General features: G+C 44.1%; 1 protein-coding gene across 5 annotated transcripts in view; it reads left to right on the plus strand.

Annotated features, from left to right (window-relative positions):
• Positions 1 to 20,368, plus strand: part of PRKAG2 (protein kinase AMP-activated non-catalytic subunit gamma 2) — a 538,740-nt gene that overhangs the window by 225,678 nt on the left and 292,694 nt on the right. For all 5 annotated transcript variants that reach the window (XM_073629982.1, XM_073629984.1, XM_073629981.1 and 2 more), the window contains exon 3: positions 1,170 to 1,446. In XM_073629982.1, coding sequence (XP_073486083.1) covers positions 1,170 to 1,446 — 277 coding nt within the window. The remainder of the gene's footprint in view (positions 1 to 1,169; positions 1,447 to 20,368) is intronic.

Here is a 20,368-nt window from a genome sequence, read left to right on the forward strand (position 1 = left end):
CATATCGGCATGGATGTCGCACCACTTCCTTAAACGAAATCTCTCTAAAACTGAGCTATTAATATTCCCCCCCCGCCTGTGCCCCCCTCCACGACTTTTCCATCAAAATCCACAATGCAACCATCAGTCCCTCCGCTCACACCAGGGTACTCGGTGTAATCCTAGACTCTGACTTGTCATTTCAGCCTCAAATCCAATCGTTGTCAAAAGTTTGTAGAATTCACCTCCGTAACATCTCTAAAATTCGCCCTTTTTAACAAATGAAACTACCAAGCTCCTCATTCACTCCCTCGTTATCTCTCGCCTTGACTATTGCAACTCCCTTCTCATTGGCATGCCTCTCCATAGGCTATCCCCACTTCAGTCGATCATGAATGCTGCTGCCAGACTTATCCACCTTACCAACCGCTCAGTGTCTGCAAACCCTCTCCTCCAATCCCTACACTGGCTCCCAATCACCCAGCGAATTAAATTCAAAATACTAACCACAACATACAAAGCCATTCACAACTCTGCCCCAAGCTACATCACCAATCTTGTCTCCAAATATCACCCAAATCGTCCTCTCCGCTCTTCTCAAGACCTCCTACTCTCAAGCTCTCTCGTCTCCTCCTCTCATGCTCGTCTCCAGGATTTCTCCAGAGCCTCTCCCATCCTCTGGAACTGGCTACCTCCACCTGTCTGGCTATCCCCTACTCTTGCTACCTTCAGGCGGTCCCTGAAAACGTATCCCTTTAGGAAAGCCTATAACGTCTCTAATCTTTTACCACTTCCATCAGCTCATTCCCCACAGTTACTACCTTTTGTACCACCTTCCCCACCCTATTAGATTGTAAGCTCTTCTGAGCAGGGCCCTCTTAATCCTCTTGTCTTTTATTGTTTTATAACTGTATTGTCTCCCTTTTATATTGTAAAGCTCTGAGTAAACTGTTGGCGCTATATAAATTCTGTATAATAATAATAATAATGTTATGGCTATTTATATACAGTAACATCATATAAATGAGATTTAGAGTTTGAAGAGGTTGCAACAACTGTACTGATTTGTTTAAATGTAAATTTAAATAAGTTATATTGTAAAGTGCTGCATAAACTGTTGGCGCTATATAAATCCTGTATAATTATAATAAAGTTATGTATTAACCCAATATTGTCTATTGTCCCTGCAGACAGAAGAACCCAGCAGTACTGGAAGCCCTTCTAAGAGCTTCTTCACAAAATCTCTACAAAACCGACCTTCTAGCCCACTGTCAGCCCCCGTAAAATCAAAGTATAGCCCAGGATCTCCAAAGACTGTGTTTCCTTTTCCATACCAAGAGTCGCCTCCTCGCTCCCCTCGACGGATGAGCTTTAGTGGCATATTTAGATCTTCTTCCAAAGATTCTGCATCCTCCAACTCATCTACCTCACCCGGGGGCATCAAATTTTTCACAAGATCAAGAAAAGGTAGGAAAGAACCACATCTTTAGAGTATCATGTGCGCCTAAGTAAGGGCATGAACCTCCAAGTACTTTTTTAAAAAGATTGAGATATTCAAATATTCATTTGAAGGTTTTATTACTCTGTCCACAAACAAATAGGAAAAGAAACAATAAAGTGTTTCATAAATGAGCAGCCATTAAAGTTGATGTTCAGTTTATATTGAAATCCTCTTTTATTTTAACATCCCTCTTCCTGCAGTTTTTCCCATTACTTTAGAGTACATCTGTAGATAAATCAACAAAAGTTGTTAAAAGGGCAGGAACTTCGAAGAAACCAGGACACCAAGGTCTATTGCCTGTTGAATGATAACAGCCACATCCTGTGACTATTGGCTCTGGCCTACTCCCTCCCGCCCCTCATAATGGGTCTGTAATAAGCCATGGTGGGCTGCAGAGATAAACTGGAGTCAGTAATCATAAAAGCTGGTCATCATCTGCATAATAGAGTGCTCATATTTTGGGGTCATTGAAGCTCTCTACAAGAAGCTTGAAGTAATGTAGGCCATATTGGTGCCTGTATATGGAGTGAAGATGATCGCTCCTGTTATTCTGCCATGTGTAAAAGTTCAACAGTGTTTCAGTGATTTACTTTTATGTGTACTTCAGTTTTCATAGGCTGTTACCAAAATGTTTGAAATTGTCCTCTCATGGACAAACTCTGGCTTAAAGTGGATGTAAACCCAATGTCATCCTTTCTAAACTACTGCCATAGGGGTTATCTATAAGGATATACATGCCTCCTGCATGTATCTTTACTTGTCAAATGTCTCCCCTCTGTCTGTTATGAGACCCGAAAAAATGCAGATTCTGTGGGTGGGTCTGTTGTCTGGAGCTCGGTGGGTGGAGTCGTGATGTCAGTAGACTCCCCGCCCACCTCTACACTCCCCTTGTCAATATGCATTTTTCTCCTGTGTGTTTCTTACACTGAACTTCTGCTATAATCTCTAATATCCAGTGAAAAGACAGGAAAGTAACCACATGACTTCAGCATGCCAAATCATGCTGGGGTGTGGAACAGCCAATCCTTGCAGAGCTGCTGAAGAAAGGAGTGGGGGAGGGAATTAAAAAATAATGCATGTCTTAGGCTAGTGCACGAGATATGTAAATCACCTGTCACTCACAGCAAGGGGGAGGATTTGACAACGTTTTTCTCTGTTTGTCAAGATTTATTTCACTGAACAATAAAAGAGGATTGCTCAGAGCTGGATTGACTCTGTGTGGCAAGACTGGGCTAAAATGATAGGAAATCTTATACTCTACATTATGACATCAAAAAAAAAGAAAAAAAACTTTGGGTTTACATCCAGTTTACTTTTAGAAGTTGCTTGCTAATTGAAATCTCTACATCTATATCACATAATAATTGTAATGTATTTTGGCGTGCTGATGTGATTGTGTATTCAGTATATCAGTTGCATTACAAATGTGCAAATATCTGGCATATATATATATATATATATATATATATATATATATATATATATATATATATATATATATATATATATATATATATATATATATATATATATATATATTACAAAATGTGGTTATTTCAATAAAACCTGCTAAGTGTGGCTTTGCAGCTCATTGTAAATTCATACAAACTCATAAATGCACATACACATCATTTTATCAATCATCAGAGCTGCCAAATTGTAGTTATAGGTTTATATGTATTGCTCAGTCCAGTAATACACTTCATATCACCCAACCATAGGGATAGATGCTTGGGCCTCCTTTGCTTATAGCTACTGTGTACTCAATAAAGAGTAAACAAGTCAGTTTGTGGATGTTGTGGTCCTGCAGTGCTGACACATGTGGCTTTTGCTCGATCAGCAGCTCTTTCCACCTAACAGTGGTAGAGGACCAGGGCGGATAAGTAGAACATAATACCTTCCTCAATGAGAGGCAGGGAAGAATGTCTGAGCAGCACATTCCTGGCCAGCCTATTTATACCGGGAGAATTAAAATATCCATTTGTGTACTGTGTTCACACAGAGGTGTTGTGATGTTGTATAGTTTTACACTTTTTAAACAAAAGGCTAATTATTTTTATAAAATTCTTTTTATTTAAACTTTTTGAATAAGTATATACAGAACATAGTAGCATTGTTGCAAAACCAGTGCCACTAGAAAGGCCACGCAGGGCCAACATAGCACATACAAAAGTACAATACAGATTACGATCCCACATAATAGGGATCGACCGATTATCAGTTCGGCCAATTATCGGCAGCCGATATTCACTTTTTTAGAAGTATCGCCCAAAAAACTGATTGATATTACCAATATTGTTTAAAGGGGTTTTACTGGGGTGATGCATGCATCAGTAATAAAAACAATGCAGCGCTAAGGATGACCAATAAGTGAAACAAAAGTGTAAACAAATAGAAAAAAAACCTATACATTGCTGGAAGAAGCAGCAGAGGAGCTTTAGCCACAGACCCAGATGCCGGTATAGGTTGTTGGGAAACCTCTAATCTCCCATATGCCTGGTCAGACCGTTGTGGTCTTCTGAGTCGGTAAGGAGCCTCATATTCACTTGGGTGCACTCACCTTTTGGGAGATTGGAATTTCTTATCACGGATTCTGGATCAGCTTTTTTTATGCTTATGAACTCTTTATTTTTTGAAATTGCACCATATGTGATGGGACTCTTTGTATGATTATTTTCTGTTCATATGACACTATCACTTGATTATTTTAATTATACACAATTCTTTAGTGATCATAATAACCCTATGGTATGTTTTTTATGTTATCAGGTTTATATTATTTATTTACTTATTTCAGGTACTTATATAGCGCCGTCAATTTACGCAGCGCTTTACATATACATTGTACATTCACATCAGTCCCTACCCTCAAGGAGCTTACAATCTAAGGTCCCTAACTCACATTCATACATACTAGGGACAATTTAGACAGGATCCAATTAACCTACCAGCATGTCTTTGGAGTGTGGGAGGAAACCAGAGTACCCGGAGGAAACCCACGCAGGCACAGGGAGAACATGCAAACTCCAGGCATGTGGTTGGGATTCGAACCAGCGACCCTTCTTACTGCTAGGCGAGAGTGCTACCACTACACCACTGTGCCGCCCAATATTACATTATTCACAATTTTTTCAAAGTTTTTTGCTATTTGTTTAAACTTTTGTTTCACTTATTGGTCATCCTTAGCTCTGCATTGTTTTTATTACTAATATCTGGAGTTTGTGTCTGACTTTTTGATGCTGGCTGCTTTGGTAATTTAGGGTAAAACCTCAGATTTTCGTTTATCTTTATATCAACTTGTTTTAGGCTGTAAGGGTTAATCCTTTATAGCTACCAATCATTTACTAGGTTTCTAGCGCAGCGTTAACCTTTGGGTTTTTTATACATTGATGCATGCATCACCTTGGTACCGTTATTTAGAGCCCTTTCACACTGGGGCGGTTTGCAGGCGCTATTGCGCTAATAATAGCGCCTGCAAACCGCCCCGAAAGTGCCGCTGCTGTGTATCCAGTGTGCAAGCCCCGAGGGCTTGCACACTGGAGCGATGCGCTGGCAGGACGGTAAAAAAAGTCCTGCCAGCAGCATCTTCGGAGCGGTGAAGGAGCGGTGTGTATACTGCTCCCTTACCGCTCCTGCCCATTGAAATCAATGGGACGGCGCGGCTATACCGCCGGCAAAGTGCCTCTGCAGAGGCGCTTTGCTGTGGTATTTAACCCTTTCTCGGCCGCTAGCGGGGGGTAAAACCGCCCCGCTAGTGGCCGCATACCGACGGTAAAACGCCGCTAATAATAGCGGCGTTTTACCGCCGACGCCGCCCCCCGGCATGGTTGGCTTTATTGTAATAACAACCGGTGTGGCTCAGCAGCCGCTCGGTTGTTATTAAAAGGAGAGGGAGAGGACGTTCCCCCCCCCTCCCACCGCCTTCCGCTGCTTGCCTGAGCTCTCCCGTCCCACCGGGAGGCCCGAGCAACCAGCCGACACATCCGCCGGCTTGCCGAAGACCCGACCAAAGCTGATGCTCCGTTCAGGTCTCGGATCTAGTAATCCGGAAGCGATGTCATGACATCACTTCCCGGATTACTGGCATCTTAAAGGCACCGGTTTTAAAAAATAAAGTAGTCAAAAATGCAGATCTTGACTAGGGATGAGCCGAATACCCCCGTTCGGTTCGCACCAGAACATGCGAACAGGCAAAAAATTTGTTTGAACACGCGAACACCGTTAAAGTCTATGGGACACATGAATAATCAAAAGTGCTAATTTTAAAGGCTTATATGCAAGTTATTGTCATAAAAAGTGTTTGGGGACCTGGGTCCTGCCCCAGGGGACATGGATCAATGCAAAAAAAAGTTTTAAAAATGGATGTTTTTTCGGGAGCAGTGATTTTAATAATGCTTAAAGTGAAACAATAAAAGTGTAATATCCCTTTAAATTTCGTACCTGAGGGGTGTCTATAGTATGCCTGTAAAGGGGCGCATGTTTCCCGTGTTTAGAACAGTCTGACAGCAAAATGACATTTCAAGGGAAAAAAAGTCATTTAAAACTACTCGCGGCTATTAATGCATTGCCGGTCCGACAATAAACATAGAAGTTCATTGATAAAAACGGCATAGGAATTCCCCACAGGGGAACCCCGAACCAAAATTAAAAAAAAAAAAATGACGTGGGGGGTCCCCCTAAATTCCATACCAGGCCCTTCAGGTCTGGTATGGATATTAAGGGGAACCCCGGCCAAAATTAAAAAAAAAAAAATGACGTGGGGGGTCACCCTAAATTCCATACCAGGCCCTTCAGGTCTGGTATGGATATTAAGGGGAACCCCGACCAAAATTTAAAAAAAGAATGGCATGGGGTCCCCCTCAAAATCTATATCAGACCCTTCAGGTCTGGTATGGATTTTAAGGGGAACCCCGCGCCAAAATAAAAAAAAAAACGGCGTGGGGCCCCCCCAAAAATCCACGGGGAATGCCACAGGGAAGTCCCGTCAAGTCACCGTGCGTCAGAGGGGGGCGGGGTCACAGGGTGGCCCTGCTCCCCGTTATTTAAGAACCGTCAGAAGAGGAGAAGCGTCACACAGTGGGAGCCTCCCTCCATGCCAATATGGATGCGGAGCGGCCCGAAAAGAAGATGAAGAGAAGAAGATGAAGAGAAGAGCGGGAGCCTCCCTCCATGCCATCATGGATGCGGAGCGGCCCGAGGAGAAGAAGGGAAGAAGACGCCGACGCCGCAGAGGAGATGCCGGAGGAGAACACCGGAGGAAGAACCAGAAGAACCAGAAGATGGAAGAAGAAACCGAAGGAAGATAGAAGATAGAAGAAAGAAGAAGCATTTAAATAAATGTCTCTTGTCATTTTTAACATTTTTGACAGTTTTTTAGTGAAATGTTAGGGAGTACCCCCTTACCATTTCATACAGGGGGGGGGGCCAGGATCTGGGGGTCCCCTTGTTAAAGGGGGCTTCCAGATTCCGATAAGCCCCCCGCCCGCAGACCCCCACAACCACCGGCCAGGGTTGTAGGGATGAGGCCCTTGTCCTCATCAACATGGGGACAAGGTGTTTTGGGGGGCTACCCCAAAGCACCCTCCCAATGTTGAGGGCATGTGGCCTGGTATGGTTCAGGAGGGGGGGCGCTCTCTTGTCCCCCCCCCTCTTTTCCTGCGGCCTGCCAGGTTGCGTGCTCGGATAAGGGTCTGGTATGGATTTTTGGGGGGACCCCACGCCATTTTTAAAAAAATTTTGGCGCGGGGTTCCCCTTAAGATCCATACCAGACCTGAAGGGCCTGGTATGGAATTTAGTGGGAACCCCCCACGTCATTTTTTTTTTTTAAATTTTGGCCGAGGTTCCCCTTAATATCCATTCCAGAGCTGAAGGGCCTGGTATGGAATTTAGGGGGACCCCCCACGTCATTTTTTTTTTTTTTTAATTTTGGTTCAGGGTTCCCCTGTGGGGAATTCCCATGCCGTTTTTATCAATGAACTTCTATGTGTATTGTCGGACCGGCAATGCATTAATAGCCGCGAGTAGTTTTAAAATACTTTTTTTCCTTTGAAATGTCATTTTGCTGTCAGACTGTTCTAAACACGGGAAACATGCGCCCCTTTACAGGCATACTATAGACACCCCCCAGGTATGAAATTTAAAGGGATATTACACTTTTATTGTTTCACTTTAAGCATTATTAAAATCACTGCTCCAGAAAAAACATCTGTTTTTAAAACTTTTTTTGCATTGATCCATGTCCCCTGGGGCAGGACCGGGGGTCCCCAAACACTTTTTATGACAATACCATGAATATAAGCCTTTAAAATTAGCACTTTTGATTTCTCCCATAGACTTTTAAAGGGTGTTCCATGGCATTCCGCTGTTCGGCGAACTTGCGAACAGCCGATGTTCGAGTCGAACATGAGTTCGACTCAAACTCGAAGCTCATCCCTAATCTTGACGTTTTTAATACTTTGAAGTGCAGAGAAGTGGTTTGGGGTCTTATAGGCCCCCGATCTCTCCACAAAGAGTACCTCTCACATGTCTATTACTATAACAAGGGATGTTTACATTCCTTGTGACAGCAATAACAGTGATAAAAAACAAAAAAAATGTAAAATGACAGTGTAAAAATTTTTTTTTCTAAAGTACAAAATATTGGCAAAAAATATCGGCAGGAGAGGTGGACGAAATATCGGTATTGTATCTGCACCGAAAAAATGAGATTGGTCGATCCCTACCACATAACATCCCACTACTTAACCCCCCCCCCCCCCCCAAATACCAACTCATCACGACAACCTATGGCATGAAAGACAGGATACAGGGTGCATCAAATTACTATGGTTAATGTGATAACATAAATGTGATAACACAGTCATCTCGGGACAACCACGAAAGGCTCATTTTAGATTAATCCTTATTGTGATTTTTCTGAGCCATGAAAATTCTTCCGTTATAACTTTTGTTTTTACCTGCCTAGTAAGCATGATATTTCTCGCAGTACAGTGCATTTTTATTCTGCATCATAAATGCATGGACTGTGTTTAACATGGATTCCATTGGCCCTAGTTCACACCAGTGCTGTGCGTTCCATCACATTCAACAAAAGTAGAACATGTTGCATTTTTTCTGTTATGAAACACATCTGGAACACAGCAAAACGCATCAAAAGCACACATGCCCTCAGTTGAGATAAGGAAAAAATTGGGAACAAACTCACCGAAACGCATTCAAAAAGTCATGCATAAACGCATTCAGAACACATAAATTGTGGTGGGAACCAGCCCTGAGTCACCACTGACTGATGGAAAACTCTAGACTACAGCACACAGCAGAGTGCAGATTATTCAAACATTAGTCTTGGATTTTTCTCTTCTAATACTTAGTTACAGTTTATACAGAGCAGCTTTCAGTACAGTGGATGAATATATGAATATTTTAGGGGATTGTTAGAACAAGAGATATCCTAAATGAAGTTGGTGTGGCGGATACTGTTATTTTCAAAGCCAATTTTCCAGTAATCTCATAGAACAAAATGACTGTTTTTTTGCTGCTTCTTTTAACTTTAAAGACCGCTAATACTTAGCAATAGTACAAAAATTTGAATTATCTCAATATGTGTGCTAATGTGGATACATTTATAATACTTACAGTATTTGTGAATGTTTTTCCCCTGTGGAATGCAACAATTTCAGGTTAGTGATCCTTTAAGCAGAACTTCACCCAAAAGGGGAAGTTCCGCTTGTTTGCCTCCTCTCCCCTCCTCTTTACCAGTGTGTTTTTTTAGGGGGAGCAGGTACCTGGTTATGACAGGTACCCGCTCCCACTTGGATTGTCGCAGTGATCCAAGCGGAGGTTCACGCCCCCTTTCGCCCGCAGCCTTCTGGGAAACATCACAGCTCCCAGAAGACCGCAGGACCATTCACAAAGCACAGCAAGGCTTCACAGCTGGTTTCCCTTCGTTAGGATGACGGCACTAGGGACCCGAAGCCCAGTGAAGAACGGGCTCGGGTGAGGACAGCTTTGGACCCCTGGACAGATAAGTGTCCTTATATTAAATGTCAGCAGCTACAGTATTTGTAGCTGTTGACTTCTACATTTTTTGGGGGTAGCTAGACTGAAGCTCCTATTTAAGGAAATTCAAAATGAAATCTAGATCTACCATTGTCCTTTGTAGTTGCTATTAAAAAACGGCATTACGTGAGACTGATTCCCATTGACTGGCACTGCCTTAGAAGCCAATCAAACCTTATGCCCTGCGATCCATAGAGAACTATGGAATATAGCATATAGTAGAGATGGTATAATGGTCCAAATTTGCATGACTGATCGCTGCTACACTGCTTATGTAACAGTTGCTAGTGATTAACCCCTTTATGCCGACCGTACACAAATTTGCGTTCATGTCATGAAGGTGTTATACCAGGGCATAACCCCAGTACCGTTTTTTTAGAGCGGACGGTTGGCTCTTTAGTGATAACAACCGATGCGGCTAAAAGCCGCTGGGCTGTTATCCTAAAGCAGCGGGAGGGGACGTCCCCCCCCTCCTACCGCCTTCTGCCACTCTTCCTGGGCCTCCCGCCCCACCGGGAGACAATGTAAAAAAAAAAAAAAAGGGACAAAGTAAAAAAGTTTTAAAAGTTTTAAAGCGCCCCATCCTTGCGTGCTTGCGCAGCAAAGAGAATGCATACGTAAAACGCGCCCGCAAATGTAAACAGTGTTGAAATCACACGTGAGGTATCGCCGCGATCGCGAGCGAGAGCAATAATTCTAGCAAAAGACCTCCTCTGTAACTCTAACCTGGTAACCGTTCTATTTTTTTAAAGCTTCGCCTATGGATATTTTTAGGTACCATAGTTTGTCCCCATTCCACGAGCGTGCACAATTTTAAAGCATGACATGTTACTTATCTGTTTACTCGGCATAACATCATCTTTCACATTATACAAAAAATTGGGGTAACTTTACTGTTTAGTTTTTTTTTTAATTAATGAAAGTGTATTTTTTCCCCAAAAAATACTGGAGAATTAGGGGGGTTGGGCCCATATGGCGGTATGGGTGTCCCTTCCCTTCATAATAAAATGGTAACATTGGGTTTTTTTTAAGTTGGTTGTATCTGGTAGTACAGTATGTAAGTGGTACTTGTCTCCGATTCGGTGTGGGTTGCGGCTGGGGTCCTTTCGTGGGTGACAGATAAAACCGGTTGGTAAAAAGAAAGTAGGCCTTCAAAGATCTTTAGACCGGGTGAGATTAGGCTGAGGTTCTTGTTAATGGGTTATGTATTGTATGTAGTTATGCATTCCCTGTTTATGGAATTTTTGTATTTCAATTGTTTGCAAGAATAAAACAAAGGCTGCTAAACTCCAAAAAATGACTGTGTCGTCTGGTTAATGTGGGAGGGGAAGGAAGAGGTCAATTACTGTTACAGGGAGCCTCAGCAATCTGCACATCCATCCGTCATGTGTGCCCAGCCTTAATTTGCTAAGTAACATCCTCTTTACAAAGTATTGTTTTGGCACATGATATTGCTTGGAAGAGAGCTGGTCAATTACCCAATCATGTGCAAATATTCTTTTTTTCTGCACATGATTGGGGAGTTTAAGATAAATATAGTTCAATAGTGAAGTGAAAAAATGTACTCCTTTGGTAAACCTCCCTTGTGTTTGACACTTATCACAGTGGGCTGTCATATACTGACCTGCTTGTTATGTCATTACTTTAAGGAAATCATTGACTCATCAGTAACAACTTTTAAACAGAGAGGCTTTGAAGCCCTCTAATGAGAACAGACCAAAAAAACCCTCCCCAAAAAAAGCATAAAGCCTTTGATATAATGAGTCCTGGATTAATAAATAATTACTCTTGGTTATGCGTAACTCTACCAAGGTATAAATCACAGTGGGACAGAGGTGACCTCAAATCCCTGGAACGTAGACTAGTCTTCTTAATCGGATCTTTTATTTAATCAGATTCTACTTTGTTTATTGAAGAATTATGGACTATGTGGGAATAATAAAGTTAATAATTACATAAAGCATTAGGATACTTTTCACTTTTTGATTTAACGCAACTTGAACAGTATTTTTTACGGGCCCATTTACACTAAGAACTGCAGGAGCTGCGTGTTCCTTTGCGATTCACATGTAGTTCTGTGCAGTGCAATTTCAGTTTGTTCATTTTGAATGGGCCGAAATCACACCACACCAAAAGTCGCGCATGCACTCCTTTTGGAAACGCACTGCAACCGGATTGCATGGTACATTTGTAGCATGCGATCCGATGCCGGCAAATATGCTGCGTTTACAAACTGCCCTTGCGACCCACTGCGGGTCGCAAGGGCAGTGCGATTTGAATGTGGTGTGGGAAACTGGCACAGAACGCAGGTTTGCCAGATGGCATTTTAGTGTGAACGGGCCCTTACAATAGACCATTTTTTTCAAACTCCTCTGTGGTTACTTCTATCCCAAAAGACATGTTTGAGACTGATATTTCACCTGCTCTTTATTCATGTAGATACATGCCCAGCCAGGCCATCTTCCTTTCTATTTAAAGAGGAACTACAGTCTGCTCGCATAATTTGTAATAAAAACATCCTTGTCATTCTGAAGCTTTCCTCCAACCACTTTTTATTATTATATATACTGTGATTCTGTACTTGCCAAATATACTGCAGAAATCTCCTTCCACTAAGTCTGGCTGCAGCCATTTTAACTGTGGGCATCTGAAGCTGTTGCCTGCTCACTTCCTGGATACACACAGACACACACAGAGGCACACCTCCAGTTCTGCAGCCCTGCAACTCTCCTTGGCCCTCTTATTACTCATCCCCCTCCCTTCCTGACAAACTCACACAAGAGTGAGAGAGAGATCTGTGCATGATGTCATAAGCCTAGGCTTTTTTCCAGACAAGAAACAGGAAGTGAGCTGTATAAGGTGTTTACTGGCAGAAAAAAAATGTTTTACTATCCAAAGTTAAAACAACAAGGGCAGAGGATTTAATAGATGGAAAGATGAAAAAATTACTGAAGTTCCGCTTTAAGCTGGGCTAATTTTCTCAGAGAGACCCCAAGATTCCGAGTTTTTTAGTGTCTGACTTTCTGAGCTCCAAGATTGTGAGTTTCCTATTGCTCCTATAGCTGGACCCCCTAACCCCCCCCCCCCCCCCCGCCCGTTTCCAGTGACTTGCACTACAGTGCAAGTGTCTCCCACTGCCTTCCAGCGTGATCCCAGTGTTCCTAGTGTCATCCAGCCTATCCCCAGTGACTCTCTGTGATTCTCTGTATGCTCCCTGCCTGCAACTTGTATCCTGGCACCTGTTTTCTCTATTGAGCATTGTATTTGTGCTTCTGAAATAAAACCTTGTGTATCTGTACCAGCTCCCAGCCTTTCCGAACCTCCATGATCCCTTGTGATTTGCAACCCTGTGGTTTGTTACTAGTACCTAGGCACTCCGAGTCTGCAACATGCTTAAGCCCGTACACACGATCAGAAAACCGTATGAAAAATACCACTTTCAAAGCGATCGTACGATAATCGGATCGTTAGTACAGAGATTTTGAGAGCCTATCATGACAGTTCATTCAATAATATCCGATTGGACAAGCACAACATTTTTTTTTTCGTTTAATCAATACAGTTGTCATTTGAAAATGCAATACAAATACACTACAACACTACACATTACATCACTTCTGAATTTTTATTCTGTTGTACGAGAATTTTCGTGACTTTAGTAAACTTTTCAGGTTCGATCTGAGATTAGCATGCAAAAAAAAAAAAAAAAACGGATGATCATTCGTCCGATAATTTCATCGTGTGTACCAGGCATTTGGGCCCTTTCACATGGGAATCCATCTGGCGGACTCAGTTTTGCTCAGCAGGGGATTGCTTCACTGATCCCCACTGAGCAGGGACAGATGACAGTGAGTGGAGACGGACCTGACAAAGCCCTGCTCTCCTCATTGGGGAGATCGGATAAAAACGGACCGCCTGTCCGTTTTCATCCGATCTGCCAGACAGGTGGGAAGTAGGGTCACCATCCATCTGGAATTCACGGACAGGATCGGATAGCAGCGGGTGTCGGTTTCTGGGTGTTCCTAGTTCGCTTCCTGCTCTGTGTCTTCATGTATTTCTGCCTGCTTCTAGATTCCTGTGTGTCTCTGCAGTACTATCCACTACTAGTCATCATGTGTGTCTCCTTGCACTACTGCCCTTTCCCTGTACCTCTATGTGTTTCTGTACACTCCTGCCATGTTGGGCTGTACTACATACTGGCCTGTAATCCCAGTGTCTCAGTGCTGTGAAGGTCTCCTACCTGTATATAAGCCCTTAGTTCCCAGTAGCTGCCTGCTTGAATGAGTCAGAGTGCCGCAACCTGGGATTCGTCTGTAACAGTGGTTCTCAACCCCAGTCCTCAAGTACCCCCAATGGGCCATGTTTTGGGAACTTCACTTAGATAAAATAGCTTTTATCAATACCATGGCATTGATATTAATTTAAAGCAGCTGTGCAAAGTAAATGAAAACCTGAAAACATGGCCCATTGGGGTTACTTGAGGACTGAGATTGAGAACCACTGGCCTGTAACAAAGCCCATCTATAGCTTCTGAAGTTCTGGTGAAGGCAAGGTCGCTTCTTAGACTCTGTGCCTCAGCCCTTCTAAGGGCTCTCACCTTTGCTGTATGGTGCCAGTAGATATCCTGACCTGCCTATCCTGGACTCCTTGTGCACGACAACAGTATCCAGCATACCAATGTCCTCTGGGATCCCTGTGCACCTCCCGGTTCCTTGTATATCATGTAACCCCTGTGTTCAATGAGTTCCAGCACTTCACTCCTCCCAAGTGCATCTGCACTTTTGTCTCCCTGTGAAGAAATCATAAGGGTGCCAGGACAACATAAGGTAAAAGCCAACACCTCTTTACATGTTCTCGAGGGATCCCCAAACTCCCCTCTTTAAGGAGCTTCCGGTGATTGCATCCTTCCTGACCTCCCCTCAGCAGAAGGTCCAGTCATTCCACTTCTGTACATTCACAAATTTTCTATGGATTCTTTGAACTTTTACATTGATTCATCCATCCTGTTGGTGGGGTAGCGCTGATCACTTGCTATTCATAGTAACTTTTGTCTCCCTGGAAGTCCAGTGCCCCTTTGCCATAGCTCCCAACTGTCCCTGATTTTGAGGGACTGTCCCTGATTTGGAGCAATGTCCCTCTGTCCCTCATTCCTCCTCATTTGTCCCTCATTTTGGTCTGATCTATATAGTTGAAAAAAAAATTGCACTTTTTATCTATCAAAAAGTGTTTTCCAGCACTAAACCTTTCATCTGATTTCTAAATTGCTACATTTGTAAATTCCAAAAGCCAATATAATAGTATATTGCCTAGTAGTGGTAAAAAAAGGACTTGTGGGTTTAACCAATCTTTTTTTTGTACAACTCTCCTTTAAGGGGGTGTGGTAAGGGGTGTGTCCTATGCCTGCATAGATTTGCTGATAGGTGTCCCTCATTCCCATCTCAAAAAGTTGGGAGGTATGCCTTTGCTACAAGCGACTTATGCTAGTACTCCTGCCTGCAAGTCCAGCATGCTAGTGCTCCAAGATACCCCTGGTCATCTATCTACACAATCCTGATCCATATGCTCCCCCATATCCAGAAGGAGGAGGAAATTCCCAAAGGGTTCAACAAAGCGCAATGTAATGGTTCAGGAGTGCATTGAAGGGGAGTATCAGCAAGTGGGGGCTTGTTTTTTTTTCAAGAGAACCTATCACTTTGCTCTGAGTGGTCAAACTGATAGTATCCTCAAGCCATTTTTGTCATAGATACCTCATAGAAATTCTGCATTGGTAATGTTGTAGTAATTTAAAGCCGCACTCCAGGCACTCCAATCCAGAAGCATAATTTTTTTTACAAATGCGAGAACTTTATTGAAAACATTCACATGTCAGTGACATAAGCATATGCAATATATATCTAGAAATACAGGTATACATGTTTGCACTCAGGAAAGCTGTACAAAGGGATAACACTCAAACATATCCAACAGGATAGACAACTAAAATGAAGTATTTGACAGAGACCAGGAAGATAATCTCACCTAAACCAGTGAGTCTCAAGCATTCAAAGAAAGATCCCCAGTATGAAGCGGAGAGGGGAACAAAAGAGGGGAGAAGGGAAACACAAAGGAGAACGAAGGGGAAATGTGGGTGGGAAAAGGGGAGGATAAGGGGAAGTGAGGGAAAGAAAGGGGGTAAAGACGGGACGGGCAGGGGGGAGGGAAGGGGCAGAAAGAGAAGAGGAAGGATATAATAATTTTATACAGTTAATTAAAAAATAATTAACTATTTTTTTTCCATTTAGAATTTGCATACATATCTAATAATGTCCTTATATCAGCCTCCTTCTCTAGGTACAGCAGTACACTGGGAGAGGAAGGAGCAGCAGAATTGTGCCTTAAGTCAGCAGTATGACCATGCTAACAGGAGTATAGATTGCTTATATGCAATAGGAAAACCAAGGTCACCTACCTGGTTGTGATGTCTGGCAGGGATGTCTGGATCACTGGTTTTGCTGAACGTAATTGCAAATCCTTTAGTAGGTTAAATATTTTTCAGCTGTATATTTAGAGCAATCTCCTAGTATATAAAATAACTTTTGAATTAATTTTTGCAATTACCAGCATATAACATAGCTGTTAAGGAAATGGATGGAGCCTGTATGATTATAATTATGCCAATCAGAGTAGCCATCCGGGGTTAATTTACAAACCTGCATTTCTGACCAATGAGTAAAAAGCTGTTCATGCCAGCATGATGTAAGGGAATTTGTTTGGTTGCTAGGAATAAACGCAACCACAAAAGTTCATTGCAGAAAATCTGCAATTATATTGCATATTAAGGACTGCAATCACACAAGAGAATTCAATTATTGTGGATGTTTATTATTAAATGAATCTAACTAGAATACCAATTTGGACAAAGCAATTTCCTGCTTTAGATTTACTGTCAGCGGCACACAATATCCAAAACATTTTAGAGTGTAACATGACGATAGTGCTATAACCTTTTCTATTCCTAAATTTAAGAGGTGTATAAACAATGTCCCTGTAGCAGATTATAATACAGTTCCAATCTACTGCACTGCTTGCAAATAACAAGCCAGACTGTGTATCAATTATAAGGCATTGCTGAGCTTCTAACACAGGGGTAGGCAACCCCCGGCACTGGTGCCGTCAGCGGCACTCAAAGCCTCTTTTGCCGGCACACAACTCCCTTCCCATCAGCAGAGCAGTGCAGGGAAGTGTCAGTGAGACACTAATGCATTCCAGTGTCACAATTCCCCATGCTGAACCTGCACTGAGGGGGAGGCACTGTACCCCCACACATTGTAAAAGATAGGAAACTTTGATTGGTTATCTAACTTTGCTGTAGCTGGGTCCTGTTTCCAGGAGGAGGACTGTCATTGGCCACTGCTAAAGCCAGTCACAGTCCTGCTAGCCCCGTCCACCATCTGGAGGAAGATGACTCGCTTGGTTGCCACTACCAATCTCAGAAAGAAGGGATTTCACTGTGACTGAGAAAACCACAATCAGGTGACAATTTGTGGAATTATTGTTGAGCTTCTGGGAATTTTGTTACAGAGAAAATTGAGTACTGTCCGTGATACTTTTTTATTTGCACTAACATACAATTTTTCAGGACAAGCTTTCGGGGTATGTCCCCTTCAAGGTCCAAGCAGTACTGATTCACAAATTTTTAAGCAGAATGTTAAAAAAAACAAAAAAAAACACACATCTCTGAGGGAAAGGAGAGAGAAAAAAAACAGAAAAACAAACACATACAAATCAATGGTAATAATGATAGCAGCAGAGTTAGTGAGATAAGACAGAGGGAGAGCTATAATTCCTGAACCTTTGCACTACTGAACCCCGGCCCTCTGTGTCCCTTTAAGCCACAGCCAGTATTCAGAGCAATGAAAATCACACCCAACTTTTGCTGCAGCGCTTTGCGCCACACTTTTCCTTAGCTGCGGGGGTCCAACTTATTATTCTGCACACAGGCCCACTGCTTTCAGAAAATGCCTGACCTGAGCTCATCATTGCACATCTATTCCAGATGCTTGTATGTGACATCACATATATCCCATACATCACATACATCCCATACATCACATACATCACATACATCACACAAGCACGTGGGCTGGAATTCGAGAGTTGGATCAGCAGGATGAGTGTGCCAGGACAGGTAGATGTGTCTCATCTCTGCTTCCTTTCACCGCTATGCATATCACGCATATCATAGATGAGAAGAGGGTACAGTGGTGGAGCAGATGAGCGGGCGGGTACAGCGGTGGGGAAAATGAGCAGGAGGGGTTCAGAGATAGGACAGAAGAGCAAGAGGGTACATTGGTGGGGCAGATGTGCCCGGAGGTACAGTGGTGGAAGAGATGAGAAGGGGGTTCAGCAGTGAGACAGAAGAGCAGGGGGGTAAAGTGACCGGGCAGATGAGAAGGGGGTTTAGTGGTGGGACAGAAAAGCAGGAGTGTAGAGCAGTGGGGCAGATGTGAAAGGAGGTGTATTGGGGGGACAAATGAGCAGGGGGTTACAGTGGTGGGGCAGGAGAACAGGGGGTACAGAGGTGAGACATGTGCAGGAGGTACATTGGTGGGGCAGATGAGAAAGCAGGTTACAGTGGTGGGGAAGTTGAGAAAGAGGGTTACAGTGGTGGGGCAGATGAGCAGATGGGTTCAGTGTTAGGACAGATGAGAAGGTGAATCAGTAGTGAGACAAAAAGGCATGGGGATACAGCAGTGGAGCAGATGTGCAGGGAGGTACAGTGGTGGGGCAGATGAGAAAAGGGGTACATTGATGGGGCAGATGAGCAGGAAGGTTACAGTGGTGGGGCAGATGTGCAGGAGGTACAGTGGTGGGAGGGATGAGAAGGGGGTTCAGCGGTGGGACAGAAAAGCAGGGGGGTAAAGTGATGAGGCAGATGAGCAGGGGGTTACAGTGGTGGGAAAGATGAGCGGGGAAGGGTTCACTGTTGGGGCAGATGAGAAGGGGGTTCAGCGATGGGACAGAAGAGCAAGGGGGTACAGCAGTGGGGCAGATGTGAAAGGTAGTGCATTGGTGGGACAGATGAGCAGGGGGTTACAATAGTTGGGCAGAAGAGCAGGGGGTACAGAGGTAGGGCAGATGTACAGGGGGTACAGTGGCGGGGAAGAGCAGAAAGGAAGTACATTGGTGGGACAGATGCGTAGGGGGGTACAGAAGTGGGGCAGATGTGCAGAGGAGAAAGGATGTACATCGGTGGAACACATGAGAAAGAGGGTTACAGTGGTGGGAGACATGAGCAGATAAGTTCAGTGTTAGGACAGATGAGAAGATGGTTCAGTGGTGAGACGGAAGAGCATGGGGGTACAGCAGTGGAGCAGATGTGCACAGGGAGGTAGTCAGTGCCAACTTAAGAGCATTATAGGCCCCCGGGCAATACAGTGCACTGGGGCCCTGTCTACACAATAACGCACAATAAAAATTCAAATTATCAATAAGGCTAATGGTGTGTGAGAGAGAGGGGCTGCAATGGTGTGTGAGAGAGAGGCTGCAATGGTGAGAGAGAGAGAAGGACTGCAGTGGTGTGTGAGAGAGAGAGAGAGAGAGAGAGAGGCTGCAATGGTGAGAGGGAGAGAGGCTGCAATGGTGTGAGAGAGAGAGGCTGCAATGGTGTGTGTGTGAGAGAGAGAGGCTGCAATGGTGAGAGAGAGAGAGAGGCTGCAATGGTGAGAGAGAGAGAGAGAGAGAGAGAGAGAGAGAGAGGCTGCAATGGTGAGAGAGAGAGAGGCTGCAATGGTGTGTGTGTGAGAGAGAGAGGCTGCAATGGTGAGAGAGAGAGAGAGGCTGCAATGGTGAGAGAGAGAGAGAGAGAGAGAGAGAGAGAGAGAGGCTGCAATGGTGAGAGAGAGAGAGGCTGCAATGGTGTGTGTGTGTGAGAGAGAGAGGCTGCAATGGTGAGAGAGAGAGGCTGCAATGGTGAGAGAGAGAGAGAGAGAGAGAGAGAGAGAGAGAGAGAGAGAGAGAGGCTGCAATGGTGTGAGAGAGACAGAGAGAGGCTGCAATGGTGAGAGAGAGAGAGAGAGAGGGAGAGAGAGAGAGGCTGCAATGGTGTGTGAGAGAGAGAGAGAGGCTGCAGTGGTGTGTGTGTGTGTGAGAGAGAGAGAGAGAGAGAGAGAGAGAGAGAGAGAGAGAGAGGCTGCAATGGTGTGTGTGAGAGAGAGAGGCTGCAATGGTGTGTGTGAGAGAGAGAGGCTGCAATGGTGTGTGTGTGAGAGAGAGAGGCTGCAATGGTGTGTGTGTGAGAGAGAGGCTGCAATGGTGTGAGAGAGAGAGGCTGCAATGGTGTGAGAGAGAGAGAGGCTGCAATGGTGTGAGAGAGAGAGAGGCTGCAATGGTGTGAGAGAGAGAGAGAGGCTGCAATGGTGTGAGAGCGAGAGGCTGCAATAGTGTGAGAGCGAGAGGCTGCAATGGTGTGTGTGTATGTGAGAGAGAGAGAGGCTGCAATGGTGGGAGAGAGAGAGGCTGCAATGGTGAGAGAGAGAGAGGCTGCAATGGTGAGAGAGAGAGAGGCTGCAATGGTGTGAGAGAGGCTGCACTGGTGAGAGAGAGAGGGGCTGCAATGGTGAGAGAGAGAGAGGCTGCAATGGTGGGAGAGAGAGAGAGAGAGAGAGAGAGAGAGAGAGAGAGAGAGAGAGAGAGAGACTGCAATGGTGAGAGAGAGAGAGAGAGAGAGAGAGAGAGAGGGGCTGCAATGGTGAGAGAGAGAGAGAGAGAGAGGCTGCAATGGTGTGAGAGAGAGAGAGAGAGAGAGAGAGAGAGAGGGGCTGCAGTGGTGTGAGAGAGAGTGCAATGCT

This window comes from Aquarana catesbeiana, linkage group LG05 (genome assembly GCF_042186555.1).
Source record: "Aquarana catesbeiana isolate 2022-GZ linkage group LG05, ASM4218655v1, whole genome shotgun sequence".
NCBI classification, from domain to species: domain Eukaryota; kingdom Metazoa; phylum Chordata; class Amphibia; order Anura; family Ranidae; genus Aquarana; species Aquarana catesbeiana.